At 39.4% G+C, this 23,036-nt stretch overlaps 1 protein-coding gene across 2 annotated transcripts in view; it reads right to left on the reverse strand.

Moving 5' to 3' along the window:
* The window catches only part of LOC141548478 (connector enhancer of kinase suppressor of ras 2-like), a 555,144-nt gene that overhangs the window by 55,760 nt on the left and 476,348 nt on the right, over positions 1–23,036 (reverse strand). For both annotated transcript variants that reach the window (XM_074277397.1, XM_074277398.1), the window contains exons 16-18: positions 21,695–21,743; positions 19,235–19,410; positions 15,858–15,931 (exon numbers count right to left, since the gene is read on the reverse strand). In XM_074277397.1, coding sequence (XP_074133498.1) covers positions 15,858–15,931; positions 19,235–19,410; positions 21,695–21,743 — 299 coding nt within the window. The remainder of the gene's footprint in view (positions 1–15,857; positions 15,932–19,234; positions 19,411–21,694; positions 21,744–23,036) is intronic.

Consider the following 23,036-nt stretch of genomic DNA (forward strand, 5'->3'; position numbering starts at 1 on the left):
TGGAATGGTATATAAAAACTCCTGGAAGAAGTCATGGAGGCAGAGAGAGTCAGATCATTGGAAGGCCAAGGTGAAAAGTAATGAGGGGTTGACCCAGTGTGTTGGCAGTGGGGATGACAAATAAGGGAACAACAGAAAAGCTCCTGTGACAGGCAAAGCAGCAGGCTTTGGTGACCTAAGGAAGATGAGCAATGAAGGAAAATCAATAGTCTAAGATGAGTCTGAAAGGAGTAATGGGGACAAAAAGAATATTAGTGGTTTTTATTGAGCTAGGAAATCATGAGGAAGAAATGTTTTGGGGAATGGAGGTATCGATGCTTGAGTTGAGTTTAGAAATGCTGAGTTTGGATTCTTATTGCTAGTACAGGTCTTACTTATGCCTAGAGCAAGCACTAAGTGAAGGTGTCCTTATAATGATTAGGATATGCTATCTAGGTTTTCACACACTTCATCCTGTAGATGTCTATAGTTGTACATAGCACCACAATTATTTAGAAGTATCATTTCAATAAATACATTGAACTGATATCTAATTTTATAGACTCTTAGCATCTGAATATTTGCCCTCCCAAGACATTTTCTCAGTTCTCTGAATGATTCACAGTTGCTAGACTACGTTTAGTTTTAAGCAGCTGTTTTTCATGGGAAATGAAAATCAATCTTCCTGAACTCCTTTGATATTCAAGCTACCAGAATGGCACAACAATCCATGTTTGGGGGCTGGCTTAGGGATTAGTTTTTTTTTGTTGTTGTTTAATAGGCCAGAAACCATGACATTTGAACCACTTGACTATTTCTCTATAAAGAGAGAGTAATTTAATTCTTTACTGGTGTTCAGTTGTTCCAGTAGTGTCCAACTTTTCATGACCTCTTAGCGGGTTTTCATGGCAATGATACTGGACTGGTTTGCTATTTTCCTCTTCACTTCATTATACAGATGCGGAAATTGGGGCAAAAAGGATTAACTGATCTGACCAGGGTTACACAGCTAGGAAGTATCTGAGGCCAGATTTGAAATCAGGAAAGAGGAGTCTTCCAGATTCCAAACCTGACACTTCAGCCATAGCATCACCTAACTGCTGTAATTTAATGCTTTAATAATAAAAAAAATTAACAAAGGATCATACAGTTTGGTCTGAAAGAGTCTTACAAAATCACCTGGTCTAATCCCTTCATTTTACATATTATAAGATCAAACATCTAGAATTGAAACAAACAGTGGTTATAGTCCAAGGTCTTCATTCTTCACATGAAGAAATTGTGGTCCAAAATGGTTCAATGCTTTGCCCAAGGTACCTGGGTACTAAATGGCAAAACTTGAACTTAAACTCAATTTTCTATGACTTAAAGTTAAGGGCCTCATGGTGCGTACCATCATCACTGTACCAAACTGTCTTCCTAAACTGAGGCCCAGAGAGTCACACAAATACTAGTAGTAGTAGTGGTGGTGGTAGTAGTAGTACTACTAGTAGTAGTAATCTAAGGAGGAAGAGGAAGAGGAAAAAGAGAAAAAGGAGGAGGAGGAGGAGGAGGAAGAGAAGAGGAGGAGGAAGAGGAAGAGAACAGATGGGACAAAATATAAACAAGAGTCTATCACAGGCTGGATCTACATGAAATTGAAACTACTATTTGAAAGATGAAAAAAATGGTAGACCCAGTTACATGCTACCAGGTAGGAAAAATTAACAACAACCAAGTCCAAGTTATTTACTAACTTTTCATCAGATTTTGTAAATAACCCAATTCAATTAAACTAATTTATGTAGTCAGAGAGGAAAACAGCTTAGATTTACCTCACCAATACTATTAGTCAAATAAAAAAATAGTTGAATCAATGGACCATTCTGAGTTTATATATTCTGCAGTATATATTAAGGGGGGGCATAGTATCCTACTGGCATTTATGTGTTTCTGAGACAATTTGAAATTATCATAAATCGTAAAGTAAAAAAAAACCCAAAAAAACAAAACAAAACAAAAAAAACCCTTTGCTTTCTTTGTTGATTACTATTCACTTGAGAGTCTTTCCTCCCTCAAGTCACTCATTTAATTCTTCTTTGCGATTAATGGAAGTTACAGATGAATGCAACCCCTCCTCCACTCATCTCCCCCAGGTGTCAAGACTCCCACTAGAACACAGAGGATTCATATACTTAATTCTCATTAGCATTAACAGGAATTTTACATGTAAATCCCTATGCTCCAATGCACTAGCTTCATAGTTTCTAATTTCTAAAAAAGAACTGATAAACAAGACAGAGATCCACCCCAAAGCTCAAGTTTCCATGTAATTTTGGTTGGTCTGCGCGTCAGAGGAGTTGAACGCAGATTTTCTTGCACTGGTCAATCACAATGGAAATGTATGCACACATTTTGGGGCAATCATTCTTTTTTCTTTTGAATTGAGTGGAGCTACTGACATGGTGAAAGTTTAACACTTTTTAAAAATGAGAATACTGTTTACATTGGCCTTGTCTGTTACCACTCGCCCACAACAAACAACAATTTATGTCAGTTGACTATGAAGAAGAAAACTAACTTGGTTTAGATGATTATTTCTGTAACTCCTCTAGCAAGAGTGAGCTGGCATAAGAGTTTTCTGAGCTGGTACTTTTTAAAGTCCTCAGATCTCATGAAATAGTCACCTACCTCAGTGGGTGCTTTCTGGAAAAGCTACCCTAGGAAAGGGACGTAGCCTCTTTCTCATGTTTTCTCATGACAGCTTTGGTGAGCCTACATTAGTGCCCATCGCCGTCACCCAGCACTGTGACTAGCACATTCCCAAGGAGGGAGGAACCCTCAGACCTGTCATAGATGTGGAGGGTCTTCCTCCCAAATGCTCTGCTCCCATATTTCCCCTGTCCATGTAGAGAGTATGCAGAATATGGAAAAAGAGATGTAGAGAAAAGGAACTGATGTATAAATTCAGAAAATATTACTCTTGAGCCAAGCCTAACTAACTGAGTGACTGATACTAACATAAATGCAAATGGCAAAAGAGAACGGTAGTGTGATTAATGGGAATATAGACCCCTCTTCTCTCTGCGCACGATCTTTGACACCTCTCAACTAACCTATTACAGTAGTCTCCTAACTGACCTTCCACAGCCAGGCTCTCCCCTCTCCAGAAGGGGAAAGACTTTCAGAAAAGAAGGTTTTAAGGCAAGATGAGTAGCTTGTAAGAGAAAGTAAGAGATCTATCGGACAAAGGGGAGCTGTGATTGCACAAATGCTCACTGGGCAAGGCAAACAATTCCAAAGCTGCCAATGCCCACAAACAGTTCTGTCATTCTCTAGTAAGAACAGTGAAGGCCTTAGATTTCACTTCTAACAGGAATTTGATTCCATTCCACAAGTGCTGATTTAGTGTCTTCTATGTGCTACACACAACGACTTGCAGAGAGCATTTCTGTCAGGGCCACCATGGCCAAGTGACAACTGAGGAATGAGGAATGTCTCTACTTTCCAGGCTATCGGGAAGTATCAAGGGTTCCTTAAAATAAAACAGAAGGAAAAATTACCCATGCATATGTACTGTCAAAAAATTATAATTATAAAATTAATTAAAAAAAAAACAGAAGGAAGGCTTTAATGAAGTGGGAGGGAACAGGAAGAATGGGAAGAAGTATAGGGGAATTCTGACTTGTGTTAAGAGGTTGGACTGTGTTAGAAAAAGAACCAACCACTAAACTTTTGGTGCTACATAACAGGGATGGGGCCCCTCCTGAAGTGGAGCCCTTTTTGCCAAAGAAGCAGCTGCTGCTGCTCCAAGGAAAGATGATGTGGACAAGCAGATGCTGTCAGAATGCTGAGGGAATCTTAGTGAGGGCCATGGGAAGTAGTTGTGCTGCTTGGTGATTGCATAGGGAGGGGCCCTAACTCCAGAATAACACACTCAGTCTTTTTTTTTTTAATTTTCACTGTGGGAGGAGAACGTCTATGGCACATGTTACAGTTAGCTCCAACCATCCGTAGGGCTGTCAGGGTATTAGACTTGTTCTCATTAGTTAACCTTAGAAAATAGAATTAGAAGTGGCAGGTAGAAGATGCAGAGGGAAATTTACAATTCACATAAGGAAGAACTTCCAAACAATTAGAGCTATCTTCAAGCAAAGACTAGATGACCACTCATCAGGAACATTGTAAAGGGGCCTCGTGGTAGGCTTGAAATTGGACCTAATGGCCTCAAAGGATCCTTCCAACTCTGAAATCCTCTGTAAATCCTTCTTGAATCTATATTTTCAGACTCCAAATCTTCCTTATCCCAGTAGTATTCAGTCCTGTTTTCAATATAACAGCCATCAACCTCTAATTTAAAGACTGCACAGAGTTTTAATCATGTCTTCCCAGTAAAGAAAAGCAAAGCCCTAAGATAGATCAATGATTACTTCAGACTCTATCAGGTATTCTGCCCCATGGTCTCCCCTCCAACATCTGTCTGGCTGAACTGCAACCCTCTTCAAATAGACAAGGCTCCCAGGTGAGGTTTGTTTTGAAGGATGCCTTTTCCTCCATCCGGACGCTCTTGTCGCCCCAGCAGTCTAGGTGGTTATCTCTAGGACACATCTATGTCCTCACTCAGAAGGCTTCATTCTCTGAAGCTTATCTAGCTGAGCTGCCATTTTTGCAATTTTAGAATCAGTTACCAGCACAACTTTTTGGTGAGTATCTATTAGAATATCTTAGTCTGTTTTTGTGATGAAATGATGGGAAGATATTCAAACAGCCTTTATTGCTTATCCAAAGGAAAGCATCCCAGGTTACTATAATTCCATATTTAACTTTTGAGGAAATCAAAGACTGTCCTTTTTTGATTCTATGGCTGCTATTCATGGTAGAAAATGTTAGTCCTCCATTATGGATTTTCATGATTAAAACTTGTAGTTTGGGTACAGAATGACTGGACATTAGTTCTTGATCTGCCCAGGTCAGATGAGAGGCTAGTTGACTAACTCTCTCCAAGAAAATGACTTACCATTACCAGGAAGGACAAGATATATATACCTGTGAATGTTATTCACTTTGGGGAGAATCATTCACTGGCCTACTATCCTGTTTCTCCATTGAACAGTTCTGGTTTTGCAACCTCATACAAGCTAACACTGAAAAAGATTCAAGCCCCTGAGGAGCAGGAAAAAGTATAATGCAAAACAATCTCATTATATAAATACTTTTGCAGTTTGCCCCCATCCAAAAGGCCATCTTCTGTGCTAATGCACAATTAGGCAATATTATCTTAAATAAACCAGCTTCCAGGGTGCTTGTTCAGCACATAAACATTCTCTCCCATAATTTCCCAACTTTGGGGAAAATGGCTTTTGCTTCATCTACATCAGCTAACCTTTACTACTCTGCAATTTTCTCCTCATCTATTCCATGCCATAATGGTTCTAAGCTAGCCATTAGAAACATAACACTCGCTATTCTTGATTTAAACCTGTTTACTTTTGCTGTTGTTGAAACTCAAAAAATAACCCTTTCAAGTATATATTTGTTTATTTCATCAAATGCTAATGTTTCAGTATTTTACATTAAAGACTTTGATTTTCATTCATTTCTAAAAGCACATTCATTGTGAGCATCCCCTCCTTCAATTTCTCAGCATCTACCCTTAGGAAAGCTGTCACTTTCCCACATCTACTCATTTCCAATATCCTAAAACACTACAGTACATAAGACCAGCGAGGGATTTTTCTTCTTGAGACACTGTAATCAGTGGTATGATATCAATGGCAAAAAAGAATAGCTCCAACTACCTGGTATTTATGAAGAATGACCTCTTGCCAGAAGCAGGTACTTATCCCTGAGTGGAAAGTGGAAAGTTAAGACTCCTTCTGTAACTTAAGACAATTTAGGTAGCTTTTTCCAATGAAAAAGGGAAGCTTAACAAGCTTAATGCTCCAGAGACTTCAGCTTATTTGACATTAGCACTATGGATTTTCTAAAGAACCACGTGTGAGAATGAGGCTTGGGATTTATATATCCAGCATTGGAGAGCCGGCCACGGAGAGAAGCTCAAGACTCAAGAATCTTATTTTTGCTCACACACATGATCAAGGAAGGGAGGAGGACCAAGGATTGAGGTGGACTGCATCACCTGGTTCTTGATTGTTTTTGTCTCTCTCACTTCATTCATATATGAAACCTAAAAGCTCTTGGAGGATTTGAGAAAAATGACTTTGCATGAGGCTCATACAGCCTTTTGCAGTTTGTAGAAAAGGCAGCATCTGAAATGATTCTTCTTTTGGCGGGGTGGAGTGGATGCTCTTTGGTAAACAGACCTCCAATGAGAGTTCTAAAGACTCTCTAACCCTCGATCTGCCAGATCTGCTAATGAATGGAAGAAATTTGGAAGACAAATTCAGTGCTAAGCTGTGAGCTTCTCCAGGGCAGGGATGATGATGGTCACATATCTTTCTTGCTGTCCTCAGTTTAGTGTAGTACCTGGCACCTAACAGGTACTTTGTAAATGTTTCTTGACTCATTGTCCAGCTATTTTGAATGCTAAAACAACCTCAGCATTGGAAGCTGAGGGTTTGGGAGCTGATGAAACCACTCTACTTTCAGAGAGAAGATCTGTTTAGAACAATTTCCTTAAAGGAGAGATGGCAGAATCTGCTCTTCAGATGGGGAAGAGGGAACACTTCAGCTAATGGTTTTAGCTGCGAACCAAGTGGTTGCACTGAGAATAGCCTAGTAGGTGGTGAGAGGCAGGAAGAAAAAAACGAGTAAGGTCCAGAGAAAAAGATGGGGAGTTGCAGAGATGTGACTACATGTGAAATCAAGAAGGAAAAGTACCCACTGGAGAAGCAATAGAATGGGGAGTAGGCCCAGTTGGAAGTTGTTCTTGCCTGTATTTGCCCTGGTCACATGTGCTCTATGTGCTTTCTCCTCATACAAAGCTCATACTGTCCATTCTTCCCACTAAGTGGGAAGTCCCATGTGACTTGGTGGAAAGGTGTAGCCTACATTTATTGGGAAATCTTCTAACACTACATTTCTTACTGTTTTTTCATTAAAGGCTATGTCGTCTGATTAACTGGGAAAACAAAATACATAAGTAGAGGCTTGTGAGCTAATGGTTTTAGGTAAATATGGACCCAGAGAGTACCTTGAGCCTAGGGTAACTTTGCTGGAGTGTCTGTATGCAAGCGGTGCCTCTGTGCAGCAAGCAGGTGCTGCATTGTGGAAACAGATAAGTTTCTTGATTTTAGATGTCCTAGTATTGCAGGAATCCATTATGGACTTAATTTTGGGGTGATGGAGTGATGACAGAACAGCAGAATTTTCTAATGTAGCATTGTTTTTTTTAAAACTAGTTAGAACAATTGCTTTAAAATAATTATTGAGGTGTACTTAGATATTTACATCAGTTGGATTGTTTATAATGGAAGCTAAAATCTGCATCATTTCTAAATAAGAACCGCAATGCTGGTGCACAATGATGGACACAGAGCTCCATGTGTGTGTGTGTGTGTGTGTGTGTGTGTGTGTGTGTGTGTGTATGGGGGGGGGGAGACTATGACAAAACTGACCACTGACCTTCTTCTCAATGAGAAGACAGATATGGCATCAAGTCAAGACTTTCCTGATTAAAGAGAAAATATTGAAACATGGATCATCACAACTGATCCTGGAAAAAGAGTCACCCACTTCTGGGATATGGCCCAGCTAAAGGTGCCAATAAGCTTCTTTACTATCCAGTACATGGAACTCGTTACCTTTAGCTAGGGTTCTTAACCTAGAATCCATGAGATTTATTATTATTTTTTTGATAAATACATTATAATATACTTTCTAAGTTTCTGCATTTTACAACACAATTCTGAAGGAGTCCATGAATAAAATCAGGTTAAGAACTCTTGTCCTCAGCTAAGAAGAAGCTTTTCAAAGGAGCACTTATATCCATGTGGAAAGAACTATTTTGGCTCTGAAAAAGCACATCATGCCACATAAATGCAACACAGTGGTAGGAGATTGACAGGAAAAATAGGCTGATGGAAAGCTTTAAAGCCCCAGCATTTGTCCTCATACATGGTTTGAAGTCAATGGACCTTGTGGTCATAGCACTGACTTAGTTGTTTTCTTTCCTATTATTACCCACCATTCCACATGGGAAGCTATAAGAGCAAAGTATCCCATATTTCCAGTGCATTCTGAAAAGATATGTATGTATGCACATATATGCACATGTGTGTGTATGTGTGTACATAGAGGTACACACATGTGACAAATAGTTTAAGGTCAAGTATCCTTAGCTACAAAGTTCTGGCTAAAGAACATGTTCTAAGAATATAACTTCTGGAGATATTGTTCTCTATTTTTTTGCTTAATGTTAAGTAATCATCCTGTAATGATTGCACTGTGTCAGATGGTTACTGTTTTTGGTTTTTGATAGTTGTCAAACAGGTCAAGATGTCCCCAAGAAGGGGAGTCGCTGATTAGAAAGGACAGAAAGGCACAGCTATCCACACACCAAAGTAAAAATGGGATATGGTATTAACTGGTCAAAACTGATGTTTGCCGATTACTTGAAAGGAAAGAGATGCAGGTAGGAAAGTATAGTCCAAAGAGTGGAGGACCTGGAACTGAGTGACATGGAATCAGATCCTGATTCAGCTAGTACCTGTGTCACTCTCTTGATCTCCGTTTTCTCACTTCCAAAATGATAGTATTGGAGCCGATCGACAAGGCACCTTCTATCTCCAAATCCTGCAAACCTAGTCCATAGACTAATAGGGTAGGAAAGAAAAACAGTGGAGTAGTCCAGCACTGCAATCTGACAAGGCCCACTAGATGGCAGAAACTGGCTTAAAAAACCCCAAAGCTTACAGGGCGTGGGGCAGTTTCTGAGCAGCACACATGGTCTTTAGGATGGACTACTGGGCATGTGATTCATAAGATTGCTGATTTCTTTGAGAATCCAGAAAACTACTTCTTATGCCAGGGAGGTTAGGCCTGTGAGTACAAAGAACTTCCTTTAGTAAATGGAAGGACAGCTTACCCCTTCCCTATATCACATGGACACGAGCACTCCTCTCTGTCTATCTGATGGGCAAAACTACAGAAACAGGAGTGAAGAATCGATCGATGGCATGCCTAAAGTGACCCCACAAGCACACTAACTAGGCCCCTGGGGTCCTCCTTAAACCTGAAAGGGACATTGAATCATCTAGTCCAAACCTCCTCTTTTAAAGATTAAAAAACTAAGGTCCAGAGAGCCAAGTGAAATTCCCAAAGGCCAGAAATAGAGACAGGTAGAGCCATGCCCTTCAGCTCCACAGTTGGTCTTGTTCCCACCCAACCCTGATGCCTTGGAATTTCTATTATAATTATGTTGATGAGGGACATGAGGCCACCTGGGATGTCTACTGAGATTTCCTGAGAATGAGTGTTCCAACAATAAGTATTTTTTAAATGGATTTCAAGTGTCTCACATGTTTTCTCGAGGTGATCATATGCAAATCCAATAGTCTTAACTTATATCTTTTCCCGATAATGAATGCACAATGTCTTTACCTTACTTTCTTTACCATACTTCTAAGCTGAATGGTCTGCCTATTGACGACTTCAAATATATGTCCATTTTTTCTCATCTTGAATTTTAGCAAGTAATATTGCCTCAAGTCCTTTAGGTTTGCTTTAGAGACAAATATGATGGTTATCTGTGTTTATTTCCTGAAAATCATGTCTCCTAGAAACATACATACATACATACATACATACATGAGTCTGTGAACGTAAATGTATGCATACATCTATGTATTGAATGATAGACAGGAACTTAGACTTGATGTAACTACTTCAATTTAACAGTTGAGGACTTAGGGACAGGAATGATGGACTGTCATACAGAAAGAGAGACAAAGTTTGTTCTGTTTGGACCCACATGACCAAGACCAGGAGTAAAGAGTAGAAATCTCAGAGAGATGTGGAAAGAGATATGTCCTAGCAATCAAAACTGTACAAAACTGAAATGAGTTTCAAGGCTGCCTTAGCATCTAAAGTAACCTAACAGTGGAGGAAGAGACATGTGAATGCCCGATAATGAGGGAGAGTCAAATGACAAGTCAACCCAAATCGAGTGATGCTTTTGTTCAGTGGAGGGCACTATGTCTACAAATTTAAGTAAATGTCGATTCTAAGTAAAACTGTAGAGAATTAGATTGTCCATTGCCAAGCTTCATGAACAAAGAACCAGAGTTGGAAGAAAACTCGGAACCCATTTAGTCTAAGTGGTATCTGAACAAGAATTGGCTGGCCGGCGTGCCCAACACATGGTTAGAGAACCTCTGTTTGGATACAGTAAGTGAGGGGGAGTCCTATCATTGTCCAAGGTGGCACTTACTGGATGCCTTGCTTTGGAGAAAAAGAAAACAAAAAACACCCTTTGCCTGGCCCTCTCTTTATTTGTTTTTATTGAACCCGATATCAAACTGAGACTGAACAACACGGCATTAAAGAGAAGATGTGTATGCATACATGACTATACTTATATGTATGTCTGTACGTCAATGCATACATAGCTTAGAAGTGTTATGGCCACATGAAAAAAATGTACAGCACTCAGAGCAAGGAGATCTGGGTCTGAATCCTTCCTTGAATATTTACTAGCAATGTGATCATGGGCAAGAAATTCAACTTCTCTCCATCTCAGTTTCCTTCTCTGTTAAATTAATAATACCTATAAGACCCTCTTAAATTAAACTCGACACTATCCTTTACACTAATCTCAGCCCTTGCCCTTTTGTCCTATAGACAATAGCACCTCATCAAAAGTTAACCTTGGACCATTCCTATCATCTTGGATAACTTGCTGCTATTCATGTGCAGCTGAATGGAAAATAATTATGAAACTGTCTTGATTGGGGCCACTACACGTTTATGATACATAATTTCAACTGATCTCTCATTGCAGCAAGGCAATCTTTTTTACACTTCCCTAATTGATTCATCATCCTTTAATCAGAGTGACTCTCCCAAACATTTTCATCTGTCCTCAGCCCTCCCTTTCCCTACCCTACCCCTTAGCTGAGAACCTTGCCTCATATTTCATGGAAAAAATGGAAACCATTCACCAAAAGCTCCTTTTTCCTTTCTTTTTACATCAGCTTAAATATCTTCCCTCATTATCTCCTTCTTTACCAAACCGTTGGACATGCACCTTTGATCCCATATCCTCTCATCTTGCTACCAGTTTGCCCTCTCTGTCATCCTTAACACTCTCTCATCTTGAATCTCTCCCCATCTACCGGCTTTTTCACTGCCGCCTACAAACACACACATATTTCCATCAGCCTCAAATTATCCTTAGTTGGTCCAATTATCCCCCAGAGCTTTTATCCTGTACTTCCCATCCCCTCCTTGAGAAAGCTATCTACATGCGGTATATCTCCATTTCCTAGCCTCTCCCTTCTAAGCTCTCTCTAATCTTGCTTCTGCCTTAATAATTCAACTGCCCTCTTCAAAGTTACCCATGATCACTTAATTCACAAATCTAAGAAATGACCTTTTCTTGGACCTTATTCTTCTTGGCTCCTCTGCAAACTTTGGACCCTGGTGACCTCTTCTCCTGCATGCTCTCTCCTCTCTAGGCTTTTGTTTTTGTTTTGGGACACTGCTCTCCTGATTTCCTCCTACCTCTGGATTCCTTTTTGGTTGGATCCTATCATAGGATATGCTCATTAACAGTGAATATTCCTTCAGGATCCGTCCTGGGCCCTCTTCTCATTTTTCTATTGGATCTCACTTGGGACATCTCATCAATTACTACTGTAGATTCAACTTTCCTCTATACAGATGATTCCTAGATTTTTTTTTATCTATCCCTAATCTCTCATCAACTGCCACTTAAACATCATGAACTGCACACCCCCTAGGTACCCCAACTTCAACATGTTTAAACCAGAATACATCTTTTCCCACAAATCCTCCCCACTTTCTATTTCTCCCATTATCACCCAGGGTACCATCATCCTCCCAGTCATCCTGACTCACAATCTGAATGTCATTCTTGACATTACACTTTCATTGGATATCCAGACTGTTGTCCAATCTTGTTATTTTTATCTCCACAATATTTCTCTTATATATGGCCCCTTTTATTTACTCACACGGCCACCACCTTTGTAAGGACCTCACCACCTGTCTCTTGGACTAGTGCAATATGCTGCATTTTGGCCCCCCTGACTCAAGTTTCTCCCCAGCCTGCTCCACTCTCCACTGGCTTCCAAAGTTTTCCCCCCTCTAAAATAGAGGTTTAAACATGGCACAGTCCTTTCTTTGGCCTCAGTCAACTCCAATGGCTCCAGATTATCTCTAGGATCAAAACTTAAGTCTTCTGTATGGCATTTAAAGGCTTTTCCAACTTTCTAGTTCACCCCTTTTGTGCATTCTAGTTGCTCGCCTTTCCTCACACATAATATTCCATGTATTTGTATTCCTTATCTTCTCATACCTGGAATGCTCTCCCTTGCCAGCTGTGACTCCTAGCTTCCTTCAAGACTCAGCTCAATCTTTTCTTCTACAGTGTCTTTCCTACCCCTTATCCCCAGCCCATTCCCCCTCCTGGTCCTTGCTCATTAGGATTCGATTCCACTGATAGTCTCTGTCTAATATGTACATAGCTATTTGCAAGGTTTCTGCCTCCGCTTTAGAATGTGAGCTCCTTGAGAGCAGGGAGCTTTCCCTACCCTTCTTTGTATTCCAAGAACTTAGCAGATGCTTAATTGATGCTTGTTGACTGACTCTCTAAGGGCTGTTAAAAGAACTCCAAGAATAACATGCCCCAGATAAGATTTCTCAAAGGTTTTCTACTCAGTTTGTGCCTTGGATGGTAACATAAATTGTTTAATCCAAGAGTTCCTCCTCTCTACCACCGACTTCAATTTCCGAAGGAAAGCACTTGTTTTCTTTTCAAAAGGACTATCATTCCTTTCCCCTTTTCATTTAACTAGAAGAATGCCATATAACCTCTGACTTTCTGCTTAGCTCTGTTACATTTTCTGTGCTTAATGTTATTTGCTCAGCTATTTTATACTTTTTGATTCTGAAAACTATTTGTGTTGGGGGTGGTATTCTGCTTTCCGAAAGACAGAACCGATGTGCTTCCTTATGCTTTTTACTTCATCTTTTTTCATTTCATATGTTCATTTTCACACATTCTTTCTAGAGTTACTAGAGCTCATTCTAAGGATGATCACTGACTTCTAGTATGACAAGAAAAATTTTGTGAAAATCTTTACAACTGGCACTTCCTTTTTTTGTTACCTGTAGCCTCAATACCTAGCACAGTGCCCAGTATGGAGGAGACATGTAGGAAATGTCAGGTGTGTTGTTTATACAATATGAAATATCTAGATGAAAACTTTTCAAATTCAATTAAAATTTGAGATATTCTGCCTCCATAATGTTGACCACGCAGATGCCTGGAAACATACAGATAGTGAATTGAACATCTCAATTTTTCCATTTTTAGTTGTTTTGCAGACAAAGCAACAAAAAACCCTAGGGGGCAAAGTAAAGCAGCTGGAAAAGTTCACATGCAAACATCTGGATTACGCCTTTGCTATGAGGCATAACTGTGTGCACCATTCAGGAGAAACGGTTATCTTACTGAAGAAGTCCTGGGATGGAAAAGATCCTTTTCTCAGCAGCCTTTTTGGTATTTTTAAAATACATAATGATCAATGTTCCTCCTCCTATCTAAACAAAATTTTGCTGCCTTCTGAGCCCATTTCTATCTTTAGTCATCTCTCCAATTGTTCAGCATGTTGTATCAAAAGTCCTTCCTATTTGAACAGAAGCATTAATTAATAAAGGGTTTTGGAATTATGAAGGGGAAGGATTGGATGCAAGGAAAGGAAATGTGGGAAGGTTTTAAAAGAAGTTGGAGGAATGGACAGAAGGTCCCAGCTGAAGGAAGAGAAAATGTTGAAAAGGAAGAGAAGGATTGGATTAGAAAAGGAAGAAGAGAAGAAAGTGAAGGACCTGATGAGGAAAAGAAAAATTGGGAGTGGAAGTGAAGGATGAATTGGAGAAGAGAGAAACTCAAAAAAGAGAAACTAATTCTTAGGAGGGGTGGTGAGGGTCTGATCTTGGCTAGAAGCTGTGTGAGGGAGAGAAAGGGATGTAGTTGGACTTTGGGGGCTGTAGAAAACAAGACAGGTCAGAACTAGATTAATAAGTCTAGGAATCATGTGCACAGAGATGAGAATTGATCCTATGGGAGCTAATAAGATTATCAAGCGAAATAATAGAGTTATAAGAGAAAATTATATGGGATGGAACTTTGAGGGCCACCCACAGTTGGTAGGCAAGACAAAGAGGAAGATCCAACCAAAGACAAGTGATGGATGAGAGAGAGGAGTCAGAAAAACTCATAGAGGAGAGAGAGTGAGCAAATGTATCAAATGCTGCAGAGAGATCAAGAAAAATGAGGACTGAGTGCTTTATTCTGTATATTCGCATAGTACTTGACATATAGTAAGCACTTTATAAATGCTTATAAATGCTCAGGTTTTTCCACTTATTTGGATGTCTAACCAGTTGTTCCTTAGACTATTATTTCGGTTCCTGATTTCTAATTTGACCTGCTCTTATTTCCTATTGAAATTCATGAAATCTATTTGATTACTCCTGATTAGTCCATTGGGACATTTTCTGCTGTTCTTGTAAGATGTGAACAAGGGAAGGGAAGCAGAATCATGTCTTTTAGATCCATTGCCTGAGAGCCTTTGGTTGGGGTGGTGGTGGTGGTGGTGATGATCAAAGTCTATGTCTGTGACTTAAGTCATTAAAAAGACCATGAAAGGACCCAGGACATCTGGAGACTCCTGGTAACCTAACAAATGTTTCTATGCTTATTTCAATATCTTTTGTATATGTTCTTAATTAAAAGAAGCAGGTATTAGAAGACAAAAAAATCATTTGAAGGGCACTGTTCAAGAGCAGATATCCCAGGATATTAGGTTAGAGATGGAAATATTCTGCTAAGAGAATTTGCCTTTTTTTCCCCCCCAGCCAGTTCAAGTAAGAGGTTTTCATTATTTTTCGTGGATAATTAGGACAGTAAAGAACAAACAAAAAGCCAGGTAGTGAGCTAGTTTTAAAAATGCTCAAACTGTGGTATAAAACCCACCAAACCTGGCAACTGCCAGTTTTAATCATGGCAAACCAACCCAATCAGGTTTTTAAATTACACCAATGTTGACAAATGCCTCTCATTAAATGTCTTTAGGACAGATCAAATTATCCTAAATTTTTTACTTGGTGCAATATGACTAATAGAGAAATGGAGCTTTAAGTCATGAATAAGAACAGTTTAAATTGCTTACTCTGAGAAATACCCCCAAAGAGTCCCTTTATACAGATTAAATTGAACCTGCTACAGCAGCAATCTTGGCAGATCACTTGATGTCATGGCATTAACTCCTATACCATTCTTGAAGGGGGAAGAGGGAGGAGGAGAGTGAAAGAGGAGTTTGGGAATCTACCCTAGATTGAAATTAAGGACATTTTATCTTCTTGGTAAATCTCATGTTTTCCATTAATTAATGGTTTTCCTGTTTTATTCAGCTTGTTAAAATGGAAACTAAAAACATATAAGCTCAAAAGGCCTTGAGTTTTGCTGCTGCATATCCATTCCACTGAAACGACTTTTTAAAAGCAGAAAAAAAAGGCCCAGAAGGTCCTGTAAAATGGTGCCTGGGTGACATTTCCCAGCCTTGATCCAACAGTGAAGACATCTCCAGGGAGAAAGGTACTTTAGTGGTGGGGATCTAGTTGCCTTGCCGGCCTTTGCACCCTCTTTCACTCACCAGACTCTCCAGGGGGTTTGGGGATCTCATTCTACTTACTATTTCTTTCGACACTCGCTAGCACGGTCAATGCGGAATTCAGGTAAACTGATGAATCCTTCGGCTTTTTCGTCCTACCAGAAAAGAAAAGAAATTGCTGAAGTGACATTTTGAACAGAGAAAGCCCGACCTAAAAATGGTGGAGAGTATCCGTTCTATCACCTGATGCCAAGCCAGGTCACAGATGTGGTAATGAACATATTTTCCTTGACTGTTTATTCAAGAATGCAGCAGTTTACTTAGCATGTACTCGAAACAGCTTTCTGTAAAGCGAATGAACCGTGCATTCATTAAGCCAGTGAGGAGCACAACAATCTCTTCTCTGTTAATGATAACACAGAGTTGCTTCAAAATATGCAAATAACTTTCAACATCTTCTGGGGCATTCAAAGCAGAGATTAACAAACAATACATCAATAAAGACCAGCAGCGACATTACCACTCTGAGCAACACACAAATACATTTCTAAACCATGTTAAATTGGCCAGTACAAAACAACATTTATATATACTAATCATTTTTTATCTCCAAAGTGCTTTAAAAATCTTGACAAATTAATTGGCTCATCACTGCTGGGCAGTCGAGAAGTGGTGTTCTCATGTCAGACAAGAAAAGTATGAAGCAGAAAACTTAAGTGAGCTGCCCCAAGAGTGGGCCAGAGTCTCTATGGGTAGGGCTGACATGACTGTGTCTTGAGACTTGCTATGAATGACACAAAACTAGTATACTGCAATCATCTACAGAGCATGGAACAGTCTGGGCTCTGCAATTCCCTTACCCACTGTGCAGTGTGATATCTATTAAACCAGTTAGCTTGGTTTCTTCAAGGGTATAAAAGTCAGCATTCTAAGGTGGTAAAAGAGAGCTGAACCTGATTTCAGATCTGTCACTTACTGCCTATGAGACACAGGGTGAGTCACTCGACCACTTTCAGCCTCAGTTTACTCATCTGTAAAATAAAAGGGTCAGACTAGACAAATTTTAAAGCTCCTTCCAGTGTGAAATTCTATGACTCAAAGCTTGTTTCCAGATTGACTATTCCCAGTTCTTTCAACTGTTCCTCACATGAAATTTTTTCCCTCATTTCATTGTCTAGCCCAGGCACCTTCCTTGGAACACATTTCCATTTAATAATGTGCCTTTTCAAATGCATCAATCTCCTAGAATTGGAATAATCACTTGAAATGTGGCTCAATCAGGGCAGAAGCTGGTGGAACAATAATCTAGCTTGTTCTGGACATTATACTTCTCTTTATGTAGCCAATGTAACTACATTAAATTCTTTTTGGGAGCCACATGGCAGTATTGCCTTGTACTGAGCTTCCAGTGCATTAAAATCCTTAAGCCTTTTTTCACACAAACTGCTACTAAACTGTGTTTCCCTCCTACCCCCATTGCCTTTCCTGTACTTTTGCAGCAGACTTTTTTTTTAAAACCCAGAGGGTAGAACTATATATTGATTTCTGTTAAATTTTACCTTATTAAATTTTGTCTACTCTTCCAAATCACCACAATAATCTTTTGGGATCTCAATTTTATCTTCCAATACATGAGCTGCCCTCCTCATTTCTGTGACTTCTGTCATTTACAAAATGAATAAGCATATTATCCCTTTCTTTATCCAAGTCACTGATAAAAAGGCTAAACAGTCAAGACTGCTAGATGGCACCACAGTGGAAAGAGCACCAGGTCTGGAGTCAGGAAGACTCATCTTGCTGAGTTTCAATCTGGCCTTAGGTACTTCCTAGCTGTGTGACCCTGGACAAGTCACTTCACTCCATTTGCCTCAGTTTCTTCATCTGTGAAATGATCTAGAGAAGGAAATGGCAAATGACCCCAGTACCTTTGCCAAGAAAACTTCAAATGGGTCATGAAATGGGCACACGACTGAAAAATGAACAATGACAGAAAACCATGTGACATATTACTCTCCAGCACAGTCATTCATCACTGCTATTGTTGTTGTTGGCACCTAAGTGAACTAATCTTTATCTTGTCCATAAGAATATTATACCGATCTTGTAAAATGTCTAGTAATCTAGTAAATCTAGTAAAAGACACTTATGGCATAATCTAGCAGGTGAGGCAAAAAAGGCTAGTTTGGAATCATTTATTAAGAAACTCATGCTCAACTCAAATCATCACTGTCTTCCTTATGAGAATTTGCCAAAAATTCATTTCATAAAGCATCCCAGAATTTTCTAGGGACTAGTATCAAGGCCTGTGGTTTGGAGAATCTACTTTTATTTCCTTCTGGGACAACTAGAATATATTTGTCTGTCTACTGATTTTTTTGGTTACTTTTCTTTCAGATCCCTGATATTTTCATTCTCTCTAGATCCTTTCAATATCTGATAATTTCTCTGAACCCAGGAAATAAATGTCAGATATAGGAATTCAATCACATATCTCCTCATCTATTTTGGGCTTCCAAGCTCATCTTACCCTTTCTGCCTTGAAGGTCATTCACTTTAATAGCAAAAATGGAAGCAAAACAGGAGTTGGGGAGTTCCACTTTTGCACTGTCATCTGTTAGGCGATGCTAGCTCTCCTTTCTTCATCCTTCTCTTTGCCTGGAATATAACTTGAAAGCCATCTTTGTCCTTAAAGTTTTCCCAGCCACCACTTAGCTCAGTACTCAGCCCAGAGTAGGTGTTTAATAAATGCATGTTCCTTGCTTACTCGATGGTATAGACTTTAGTCTTCCTGACATACTTACAAGCCAACCCATGACATTCTTTTGTCTCTAGAAGGACCATGGGAGTTTTGAGGTGGAAAGGGCTTAAAGCTCATGACACTTATTTGATAAAGGAAGAAAATTGACACACAGACAGGACAAGGAATTTTTAGGGTCACAAAGATAATGATCTAGGTCTTCCAAATCCAAATATGGAGCTTCTTCTATGACAATCTACTTATCCTTGGATATGAGAATCTTGTTCCATATTTGTACCTGTTTTTTTGGGTTTTTTTTGCCAGTGGTGGGGTGTTACTTTGGTACTCTGATTTCGTCACTCATTGCAGCTTTAAAGGTCAGGCTGTACTATCAATAAGATGAAGAGACAATGGAGAAAAGTAATTTGTTCCCTATTTTCTGTAGGTATAATAACAGGGAGTAGTATTTCTTCAAAATGGGAAATATTTGGGTGCTTTTGACTACAGGATATCAACTTTCACATTTACACATATTCTTTAACAATATTAGGGTCTGTGAATTATCTTTTAGTAAGAACTGGGCCCTCTTTGGCCTGCCTCATACCATTAGACACTGTTACTAACCCTATAAATTTGCTAGAAACGCCCTTCTCTAATTCAGCCAAGGCTTCTCTGGTCCAGAAGGGTTTGGCAGAGCTTCTCTTCACCCAGATATACTTACATCAGGGTTGGTGTACCAGTAGAGGGATGATTCTTTTAGAATGAACCAGTATTTTCTCCATTTCTGGGTAAAGTAGCCTTTGCCATCGTTCTTCTTCCACAGCCAGCCCTCACAGTCTCCATGACCCAAGTCTTTGCAAGAGATGCGTCTTCGGCTTCCACTGTTCCAAGAACTCCCTGGAGGGTAAAAAAAAAATTAAGAATGAATTGCTTGCTGCCCAGGGCAGAGATATAACAGAAGAAATCCAACTAAACAAAAAGAATACTAAGGTGGCCTTTTGATCACTGAGGGGTTGCCCCAATCTCTTAACAGTCATCTCACCAACAATAAATGCTTGCCAAAGAATTCTTTTCCATACAAACAGTAGTATCTTCACCTTTGCCAACAAGAATCCACTCACAAACAGAAAGAGTCCTTCCTTCCTAACACTGTGTAACAACCTTTGGAAAAAATGAGATTAGTATCGAAGGTGTGTTCTAAAAAAAGTTTTGCCTCTAAAAGGGTCTGAAAACATTTGTGCAATTAAAAAAATCAACACAGGTTTGGACTTTTGGTGGTTATTTATGTTCCAATTATTTTTTTAAAGCTGAAAATAGATTGTGTTTTTTTTTTTTTCTCATCTTGCTCCTAAACTGGTTAGAGTGACCTGTTGTGACAAACCCCACTAGGCCAGCTCTCTGCAAAGGGAAGCAATGACTATATAAATATAGTACTTAATGCTGAACCCTGCCAAACTCCTCTGCCGGGCTCCATCACTAACTCGGATCCTGGGGAGCGGGACAGCCGACTCACCAAGTTCATCCACCTAAACATTTTTTTTTTAGTTTGAGTTATTGTCACACGTCAGCAGAAGATCTTGACCAAAGTCTTTGGGTCAGTAGTTGCATTCACAGTTATATAGTCTATAAAGTATAAGAATTTAATTTCAACACAGTAGAAGAAAATACAATAATGCCTGCATCAAATCTCCTCTCCGGTCTACAAGGGGCAAAAGAGTCTCTGGTTGGCAGCAGAATTTGACCCTTTGTTTTCTTAACTTCTAAACATCTTACTTAATAACCATGAAATTTCTGTCTCTCTTCTATGAACTGAGTTCTTCCCTGGTGCCCATCACTTTTCTTTCAAAGCCTGAGGCAAATTTAATTACAGTATTAGACATTTTCATTGGAAAAATCCAGTTTATGTTGTTACATTAATTATAATTGTCTTACAGCTGTGCAGCACCGTTAGAAGTTTGTAGCATATTAAATTGCTTTTTTTTAACCCTTACTCCAGAGTCCAGCTCATAACAGCTGTGCTAAGTGCCACAGAGACCATAGCACCTTGGGCAACATTCAGGAGCTAGAGGTCTTCCCTGGCTCATGTCTTCAGAGACAGGATCAAGCCCATCATTGTGCCAACCCTGCATGTTCCTGATGAAGCCATTAGGCAGGCAGCTCTGGGGGCTTCTTTACAGAGCAGCAGCAGTGCCACACTTTCTCCTGTCCTTGGCCACCTCTTCTAAGGAATCTCCTTTCTCCTGAAGTTTTAGGAGTGGCTTGGTCTGTCTATCTGAAAGCGCCAGAACATCTCTTGATTTGGCCGTTGTTTTGATGAGTTAAAAGTACAACTTAACACTCCCTAGCTGTGTGACCCTGGGCAAGTCACTTAACCCCAGCCTCAAAAAAAAAAAAAAAAAAAAAAAGGATGAGTTAAAAGTACAGTGTTTCATCTCTGTGGATGGTGTTCTTTTTGGGTGAGGGGTATGGCTCAGAGAGCAGCCGGCTTTCCAAATTATTACGTTAATACTTAATTAATAATTCTGTAATACAGGGGCCACTCAACCATACATAAGGATCCCTGCAGGCTGCATATTGGCTGAGTTTGAAAAATGTAATGTCATCTATGTTTTATCACGTATGTTTTTAATTTTGTTAACTATTTCCCAAGTACATTTGAATCCGGCTTGAACTGTATTCTGGAGTGCGGCAGGCCACATGTGGCCCAGCAGCCGGATGTGTGACACCTCTCCTCTAAACCTCCCATTTATTTGTGAGAGGAGAGAACTGAGGCCTAGCAAATACAAGTGACCCACTTGAAGTTACATGATGAGTCAGTGGCAGAGTCTGGATCAGAACTTGCATCTTTTGGCTCTCAGTCCAGTATGCCAAACTTTCTACCTCCTTCATCCATTAAGCACTATGGAGGCTACTTGGCATCCTAGTACATCAGAAGCTGGGATTGGGTTGCTTTCCCTGGATTTCAGGTCTGCATATAGATGATGAGGCTTGAGATAACTTACTGGAGTATGACCGTTAAATGGGAAATTAATGATAGGAAGAAATTTTCTTAATTTGAGAAGATTAATCAGAAACACACCCTCTTCTACATGTTGAACATGACCCCATCTTTGTAGAAGGAAAAAAATGAGAACAGATTTTTAACAATTTTGAATAACAAAGAGTAATTTCTATAATTTACCTCTGGACCATTTCTTGGTTTTTTCTCTCAAGGAAGTGTAGTGGAAAGACTATTAGAAAAAGAGAAAATGTGAATTAATAACAGTTCATGCTTCATACAATGGTAATCATACTTATTAAACTATCATATTGTATGTGTTTATAACCATGGTTTTGTTCATCCCTGTCATTTTAAGAAACAGAAAAAAAATGAATTTTGAATGACAGCAGATTTTAAAGGCGTATTCAAAGAATAACAAGCTAATTGTATATAGAAAGAAAGAATCTAGTTTATTGGCTTACATTAGACATTTGAATGCCTGAAGGTTGTATTTTACTGATAATGAACTAATATCTATCTGTAAAGCACTACATAAAAGATTTAGGCAAAAGCTTTTCAACAGAGCCCACATACATTCTGAATCTTCAAATCTAAGTTGGGATACTAAGGTGAAAAAGCAAAGATTCCTCTAGGTCCTTTTCAGTCCATTTGTTTTTCTTACCGTTAACCTCTTCTCATTGCCTTCTGGGTGCTTCTCCAATAAATGGTGTTATTACCCAAAGAATACCATTTTACATTTGAATAGCACTTTCTATAAAGTACCTTATACATTTTCAAATCACTCTCTCCTTTATTCTCTCATCTATCTTTACAATGGCCCTGGGTGGAAGGACCTTGTGATGATGATTATCTCCATTTCACAGATGAAAAAACCAAGGCCCAAGTTCACACAGTAAGTTATCGGCAAAAGATGGAGGAGTAGACATTTCCCTCATTATTCACCACCTCTCAAACTTCCCCCAAACGAAAATTATACACAAGGGATAAAGCAATTGAGACTGTCTCCAGTCTAAGACACCATGAACCCTAAGGAAAAGCCACAGAAGGGGATAAAATAATGTGTTTTGAAAAGCAAAGAAGTTCAAAATGTAACCTAAGGTGATGTACTCTGCAAACCTAAGCCTAATCACTGGTGAAAAAAGATGGGCATTCAATAACAAAGAGGCATTTGAAACATTCCTATAAAAAACAGGTTGAGCAGATTACTTGCTTTGCCAAAAGAAATACAAGAAAGATAAGCAAAATTAGCAATGATGAAAGGTCCAGGTGATCCCATTCCTTCCCATCTTCTCCGTCAGGTTTGTCCCTTCCATTTATCCAACTCTCTCATTTCCCTTCAATCTCTACACATCTAATGGACTTCTTCCCTGTTACCTACAAAACATGTCCATGGCTCCCTCATCCTCCAAAAACTGTCATTTGTTCCACCCATTCCTCCTTATCATCCTATTTCTCTTCTCTGTTTTGTGGGTAAAAGCCTTGAGAAGACCATCTACAATTAAGAACTTCACTTCCTTTTCTC

Source organism: Sminthopsis crassicaudata, chromosome X (assembly GCF_048593235.1).
Source record: "Sminthopsis crassicaudata isolate SCR6 chromosome X, ASM4859323v1, whole genome shotgun sequence".
Classification (NCBI taxonomy): Eukaryota; Metazoa; Chordata; class Mammalia; order Dasyuromorphia; family Dasyuridae; genus Sminthopsis; species Sminthopsis crassicaudata.